Genomic DNA, 8204 nt, shown 5'->3' on the forward strand with positions numbered 1-8204 from the left:
TGGCGGTGGTGTGGTGCTTCTTCCATTTCCTGATAACTGCACCGACAGTTGATCTTTTCTCTCCAAGTTGCTTTCCGATTCTCTTGTAGCCCATCCCAGCCTTGTGCAGATCAACAATCTTGTCCCTGATTGTCCGTAGAAAGCTCTTTGGTCTTGCCCATGGTGGTGATGTTGGATGCTGGTTGTTTGGGTGTTGACAGGTGTCTTTTATACAGGTAACGAGGTGAGGCAGGTGTATTTGATGTAGATAATTGGTTGGGATTGGGGCTGTGTCTTAAAGAAAGACTAACTGGCTTGTAGGAGCCAGAATACTTGCTGTTTGGTAGGGGGTCAAATACTTGTTTTTCCTCATCAGATGGTTATCAATTTTTATAAATTCATATGATGTGATTTTCTGGAATTTTCCTTGGGATTCTGTCTTTCACTGTTAGAATGTACATATGATTAAAATTATAGATCGTTGCATTCTTTGTAAGTGGGCAAACCTGCAAAATCAGCAAGGGGTCAAATACTTATTTCCCCCACTGTATGTCTATTTAACAATAATTTACGTATTTAACAACAATATATTTCAAAGTTTATCTGCTCCGAATTAAATGCCATTCTTTAAGAAAACCCTAAAAATGCTGTTAACATTGCCCAAACACTGGTGTAACAGTTGTAATATTTCAGCAATTCGTAAAACTGACTCATAATCTTATTGGTGATTGTCAATACTTCGTTAGACTCAACCTCGTTGTTTATAAATATGGTCATTCAATAAATATCAGATTTTCCCCTGTTGCAAGTGACAGTCTAACGTTATAGTCCTGACTGTTACTTATTAACGTTAGACTGGACGTTGGATACAATTTGCCTGAGTGCTAGCTAGCTAAACACGGTTGTCTCTTCACCTCAGGAAGGCAACAGAATAAATTTACCAATATTCGCCAAGTGCGAGTATGCTGCCAACATCAGCACACATCTGCGGTGGGCTCTTCTCTGTCGGACATCCTCTTCCTCCCATTCATGCAGCTGTCTAAGCGCAAGGGCTACGACCGAGTTCACCATGACAAGAAAGACTGAGTGCTGACGACACACGTTGCCATAAGTGCTGCCCTAGAAGGCTGTTCGAAACTAATGTAAACAGAGCTGCCTTCACTTGAAAGTGATGCCTTCTGAGGCAGCTGTCTATTACGGTATCGAGGCAGCGAGGCAACTGCCTTCCGTTTCGAACACAGCCTTAGACTCTACTTCATCTTTCCGATGTGACACGGTATATATTTTGGTGTCTAACTTTGTCTGTAACTGTGAACACATTTTCACAGTATATGCTCACTTTGAAACTGTAGACATCAACTGTGGCATATATAATAAACCAAATAAAGAATTGTGCCAAATTAAAGTTGTTGAAGGATGGGGTGTCAGCAATGTCAGGGTGGGATGGGAGTGTGAAGGTGTTGCAATATGCAGGAAACAGGACATAGTCAACTAAAGCAGCATTTCCAGTAACCCATCCAAACTGAAGGTGGAGCCTGGGGAGAGAAACAAAGGCGAGTCAGTCAGCAGGCAGGTCTGTAACCTCACAGCACAGCAGCCCAAGAATGAGAACATGGAGTTATAAATACACTACAGGGCACTAGGACCAGGTTCCCCGAGTTGCTGCAATCAACCTGAACTTTTCACCTGTAAGGGAGAGAGAGACTGGCCACACCCACACATGTTCCCACAGGACATCACAAATGGCACGTGACCTAAATGTGTAAATTTCACATTCCATTGTTTTAACAACTACTCAATTGTTTGTATTCAATATCAGACTGTTGTTTTGACATTTGACAGTTTTCTAGTGCTGTTCTGTTTCAACCTATGACAGTTTCTTGGCACCTCTGGTTATTTTAACATGACGTCCATTTTTAAATCAGTAATTCTTTAGGAAAAGTCAGCTACACAGTTTAAAATCATTCTCATTTGAGAGTATACATTTTTGTATACAATTAGGTATTCATATCTTCACAATATGCAAACGGTACCCTTAAACGGTTGCAAAACAAGGAAATTTCTACTGGGGTGGCCAAGGTGGGGCACAGAGCTAGTGTGGTGTGGCGGTACTGGGAGAACCTTTGTGAATGTGCCATGACCTGGCTCAAATGGAGACACACCTAGACAAACGTTTAACAAAATATGTTTATAAAAAAACAGAAAAAACCAAATAAAGAATTGTGTCAAATTAAAGTTGTTAAAGTATGGGCTATAAACTTCAGTAGTGTCAGGGCAGGATGATGGAGGCATGGATGGGTGTGAAGGTGTTGCAATATGCAGGAAACAAGACAAAAACAACTAAAGCAGCATTTCCAGTAACCCATCCAAACTGAATGTGGAGCCTGTAGAGACAAACAAAGGGGAGTCAGTCAGCAGGGAGCTCTGTAACCTCACAGCAGCCCAAGAATGAGAATGTGGAGTTACAAATACACTACAGGGCACTGGGCCCAGGGCCCCGTTTCAGAAAGCGTGATTAGTGAAAATTCTGAGTATGTTTAGCCTGAGATGAGGGAAACTCTGAGTTTTCTGTTTCAGAGAGCGAGATCAGATAATCCCTAGATAAGTAACTCCCATAACTTATTCTATGGATACCTGAGGCGACTGTCTGGCACACGGTTTAACTTGCTCATTCATTCTGTCGATATGAAAGCACATATCTGAACGCATTTACTTTAAAAACTTTAAAATCCTGGTTAGATAGGCTATTAGTTTTTTACCCAAACATAATCTTGAATATGACCAGTTTTATGATCAATCTGTCATCGATGTATGGCCAGATCTCCACACATCATGGATTTATCCTCAGCACAGAATGAAATCTATGTCCGTCTTTAACGCTGTGACTCTGTGGACAGTTGCACTGAAAACACTTACTGTGGGCTACATTACTGTAGTAGCCTGATCACTGTTTAATATGTAACCTTTAAAACTGATCAATGAACAGTAATCTTTCATATTGTAGTCTAGTCGCACAGATTGGAACATTCCTATCGCCATTATCAACTGGAGATAATGTGACTATTTCTGAGTGAGGATGACTGTGGTGCAGCTGAAACAAACAGGCCTTAGTAAGGTGAGTTTGTCATTATTAGCTGCTGATAGTCTGAATGTGTTTTGACAGCATTAATAAAATATGAAATGAGCAAGATTTTATTAATGTGAAATAGACGTCTAAAACTTTAACCTATAGACACAATTTTAAAGGTGTAAAGGTGTCACTGGAGACACTTAGCAGGACAGCAAAGGGGCTGTCCGACGCTTCTCTCCCCACACATCACCTCCGGACATCAAAAGTACCACCCGTCCTGCCTCAACCTGATCCTTTTCCAACAGAATGGCTGAGTCATAAAACACCACTCCCTCTTCTGATGTGCAAATATGATAAGCCAGGAATTCGAAAGGTGGAACACGAACAACCCCTGCATTCTTGAGCCAACAAATGTTTCATTATAAACTGTGTTTTGTTCTGTTTAAATAATAATCCTTGCTAAGTTAGTAGTGGCGTTTGCCTCTTAGTTTAATAGTAATGACCCTATTGTTATCCTTTGGTGGCGTTTGAAGACTAGAGAATAATAAGAAAGTAATCTTGAAGAGTTTCCTAATTTCCTTTTTGTTTTGTTTTAATTTCTCCCTATGATTCCCTAGTGATCGCTGTCTGTTTAGTATTAACTATTGCTTTAGCTAAACGTTTCATACAATTCTTTATTAAAACATCCATCCGCATGCTCGTGTGGATAACCCACTCCCCAGTTCCTAGTTCAAGTGGTGAATCTCAAAGTTGACTATCTACTGTCCTCTTGTACGACCCGAGCTCCACCAAGAGGACAAAATAAGTATTACATGCCATCGTTCTGAAATGCCGTTTCTAATGTATAAATGTCACTCTGTATTTAACCGTTTGTAATCTGATGCCATTCGTGTAACTTGCTTATATTCTTTATATAAGAATGTGTAACAGCCAATATTATCCAGGAAATATTGAGTAAGTCTCTTTCATGCTGAAATCCCGAAAATGTGTTTAACGATTAAGTAATTGTTTCACCTTTTATCATATGCTTAAAACTAAGAACGGTATAACCGTTTGACAATTAAGGTTTGATTGTGGGAAGATATTTGATTACAATACGCGCAAATAGGTTTTAGAATATACATATTAAAAGTTAAAAAGGGAACCACGCCCCAACAAACAAAAGCAGCAACACGCGCACGTCTGCTGTCCGGGCTCCTCTTCGCTCTTCCCCTGCACTTCGGCACGTGCTCAGCGTGCTCCGTCTCCCAGCAACGCCCTAAGAAGTTGGGCCCGGCTTGCAGAGAAAACTCTTTTCAAGCCACACACGTGAAGCGCAGCGACCTCGGCTTTTCCCTCGTTTCCAGCAACTTACTTGCTTTTTCTTTTGTTTTGTTTGTTAAAAGTGATCAGACCATCAAGTTACACAATTTTAATTCAAGAACGACCAAGTTCTTTTAAGCTTTATTCCGTCGAGCTACCTTAACTACAACTTTCATGCAACTGCATATCACTTGCCTCGTTAGTGACCTTTCCTGAAATGTAATTTGTTACAGTAATGTTCTGGATCCTTCAGCGATGGAAACTACAAATAAAAAATAATAATTTAATCTTATAAGAAAGAGGATAATGAAATGAAAGTTCCATATAAACTATATCTGTCTACTAGTTGACGTACATTTGGACCCCAGCCACATGGGCCTGTCTTGCCAGAAGTAACAAAGGACATCCAAACAGAACAGCCTCATTGCCAGACTGAGGACGGTCGCTACTGGAGAGTTTTTCTTCATTCAGACATGGAGAAACCCCGGAAAATTCCCTAGCAGAAAGCCAGGAATCGGGCAGCTAGCATGGGGACCTGTGCAACAGGCCAAGGCAGGCTGATGACCCACAGTAAGGCAAAACAAGGCATTCTGTGATCAGTGATGTCCAATAGTCTGTTAATCCAGTATCTCCCTAGTAATCGCTGTCTGTTTAGTATTAACTATTGCTTTAGCTAAACGTTTCATACAATCTTTTATTAAAACATCCATCCGCATGCTCATGTGGATAACCCGCTCCCCAGTTCCTAGTTCAAGTGGTGAATCGACTATCTACTGTCCTCTTGTACGACCCGAGCTCCACCAAGAGGACAAAATAAGTATTAAAAAACTCCTAGACAAATTTAACCGAGTTAGTATCATCTAACTGCTTTCATTAGTTCTCTTTCTCCCTATGAATCAAGTTCATCCCACAATAGAGCTCCACATTCTCATTGTTTAGCCATTGTTTAGATCTTTGATGTATATTTAACCGCATTTATATCCACCTTTAGTTAGTTAATAAATTTCACCGTAATCACAGGAATTGTGTGTGTGTATTGCTTAACTCCAATTATTATTATTATTACTTATTTACTAACTGATCACTAGTGAATAATATATAATAATATATATATATAAAATTATTCAAAATTACCCAGAGGTCCGGAGACTCTCCGGTGGTGCCCTTCTTCAAGGTATGAATTAATATTCCCATAATATTAATTTCATGATTTTATTAAAATCATACTTAGTCCTGCTACATAGCACTTTATCATTCATTAAGGAAATTTCAGTCTGGTAAATGATGAATGAGCATCGCTGTAGTAGCCTAATAATGTTAACGCATTGATCCTTCCTCCACTCCTGCGTTTTAGAGCCTATCATGGTCCGCGTTGCCACGCATTCATATTTCTAGCTCCACCCAATTAAAATGGAGGCTGTGCCTTTACTTACCCGTTGCCATGGTGAGTCGTAGCATCGGAGCTCCATTGATGATGGCTTTTTTTCATCCCCACGCACACGCTTCAATCAGGCTCAACATACTCAGAGTTGATTGAACTTATTCTGATCAGCTGTTCTGGAACCGAAAACTCAAGTTTGTTAAGCCTGCTTTCTGAAACAGGGCCCTGGTGCCCCGGGTTGCTTCAATCAACCTGAGCTCTTCACAATCCAAACTGAGGGTAAAGGTTCTTCTTTTTGTAAATAACATTATAACAAGTGTAAACAATTGAAACATAAACCAAACAAACCTCCCACTGTCCAAAGAAATGCAGGCTAAGTTAAATGGTGACTATAAAATTGCCCTTAGGTGTGAATGTTAGTGTGAGTGGTTGTTAGTATCTGTGTGCCCTGCGATGGGAATGGCAACCTGTACAGGGTGTACCCTGCCTCTCGTCCGTTGCCAGCTGCGATTGGTACCCCCGTGACCATGTACACAGGATAAGCGGTTGACAATGGATAGATGATGGATGATGTGAGGTAATCTAACAGTAGGCAGAGCCTTGGCTTTGAGAATATACAGATGTAAAATAGCCTTTGGGCTAATTCTGACATATTTACATTGCTGAAAATCCAAGATGTCCATTAATATGCACTGTCCCTTTTAAACAAATAAATAAATAATATAAAAAATTCATGGATACTGTTTTTTTCCAGCCAGTCTGGAAGCACCTCTTCCTGTCACCTTGCAGTGTTTGAGGAAATACTTTCAGATAAGGCTGTGTGGGACCTGTTGCTCTGCAATATGATCATCATCATGAGGCTAACTGGTGCAATGTATCAATGCATTGGTGCATCATTTTCTAAGGCATGACATATGAGCAAGAATGTAACACTGAAATTAAATTACAAAGTTAAGTAACATTATTCCAACTTGTTCTGTGATAACTGCATACAAGCATTCAAAAGATTTAGTAGACCTATCTTGCACCTGGCGCAAAGCAGCAGTGCAAAGCGCAAAATGCAGTGTTGCCAGGAAAATTGTTGGCACATTGCTCTCGAGGCAGCAGAAAGCAACAGATCTGAAGTCAACCATGCAGTATTTCACTGTTGTTTCCTACTAAAATGTGTAAACCAACTCCACTTACTTTTTTATGAGATTACGTTTATGTGTCCAATAACTTTCCGGGCAAAATATGGCACAGTTATTGATTCTACTTACCATTACCGTTTAACCTCCTCAAAAATACAAGACTGCAGAGGCCCCTGACTGTAAATTAATGTGCGCTGCTTTTACAGAATCTAAGTACTTGTTTGGTGATTATCGGTGCTCAGCAGTGCTGCTCAGTAACACATTTCTCTGTAATCAAGTCATGTCGAGTAGCCACACCTTAGCTGTGTCTCAGTTACCCTCAATTGTTAGCCATTAAGCTAAAGAAAGAATGGAGAACAAGGGAGATGAGTGGGCATTATTCCCACAGCTGTAAGTATTGTCATAGATGTGTCCCAGTCTAATATGCAAAGAACATTGTTGTTCGTTTTAAACTGTTTTTAACTGCAAACAATTTCCATCTAATTTATTGAAACATCTGCTAAAGCATCACAGTAACATATAACACTCCGCAACTGCCAGTGATGCATGGCCTCGTGGGACAGAGTGGCGTTAAGAAAGGTTTTATGTTTTGTAAAAGCACTGAATATTGCCCTTATAAATGTGCAGATAAACAGTAGTCCAAAGTCAGGATTTACTTTTGTATTTCAGCCAGTAACGTTAAGAAACAATATATATTTTGTAAGAAACATTCAGCTTGCAGCTGAGTTGGGAGAGACTTTTTTTGTTTTTTATTTTATTAAATTAATTACTGTTTATACATAGCCTATGTTGTTAATGAGCATCTGGTGTGCGGGCTGCAATGTTTTAAGTTTGGCTGATTTTTGACTCCTAAGGTATAGTTCCAGTAATGTGGATTCATTTATAAAATGAGCCGCTGAACAGGTTGTCTGTCACTTTTTAGGCTGGGGCAGTGGTAGTGAAAGTAATATAGTGACATAACAAGAAATGTAAATAGTTACTTTTAATACCCAGTGATAAGTAAAGTATTATTATTACTTTTCTGAGTAATAAATAAAAAGTTACTTCTTCTTTCTGAGTAACTTGCCCACCACTGGTGCTTAGTAATGGGGGCAGTCTTTTGCATGACATTGACCAGAAAACCTGCAGGTATCAGGAAGTAAAAGCTACACATGACAGATTATTGTTTTTGAAATTCATGGATGGACAGCTATGCAGATCTGGTCAAACCTGACCTGTGTGTTTATCATCCTTCTGTCTCAAGCTACAAAGTCTGTCTAAAGTCAAAGTAAATCTGTCTGTATCTGTAATTAACCTGAATAGAATCCTACAAAAATCCAGTGGTAGATTGAATGGACCTCTT

The 8204-nt window shown here is 39.7% G+C and overlaps 1 protein-coding gene across 1 annotated transcript in view; it reads right to left on the reverse strand.

Annotated features, from left to right (window-relative positions):
• Positions 1-6261, reverse strand: part of LOC123980804 (C-type mannose receptor 2-like) — a 24104-nt gene extending 17843 nt beyond the window's left edge. The window contains exon 1 of the mRNA XM_046065356.1: positions 6215-6261. Within this exon, the coding sequence (XP_045921312.1) occupies positions 6215-6261 (47 nt within the window). The remainder of the gene's footprint in view (positions 1-6214) is intronic.
• Positions 6262-8204: the final 1943 nt, after the last annotated feature.

The sequence above is a fragment of the Micropterus dolomieu genome, linkage group LG12 (assembly GCF_021292245.1).
Source record: "Micropterus dolomieu isolate WLL.071019.BEF.003 ecotype Adirondacks linkage group LG12, ASM2129224v1, whole genome shotgun sequence".
Taxonomy (NCBI): Eukaryota; Metazoa; Chordata; class Actinopteri; order Centrarchiformes; family Centrarchidae; genus Micropterus; species Micropterus dolomieu.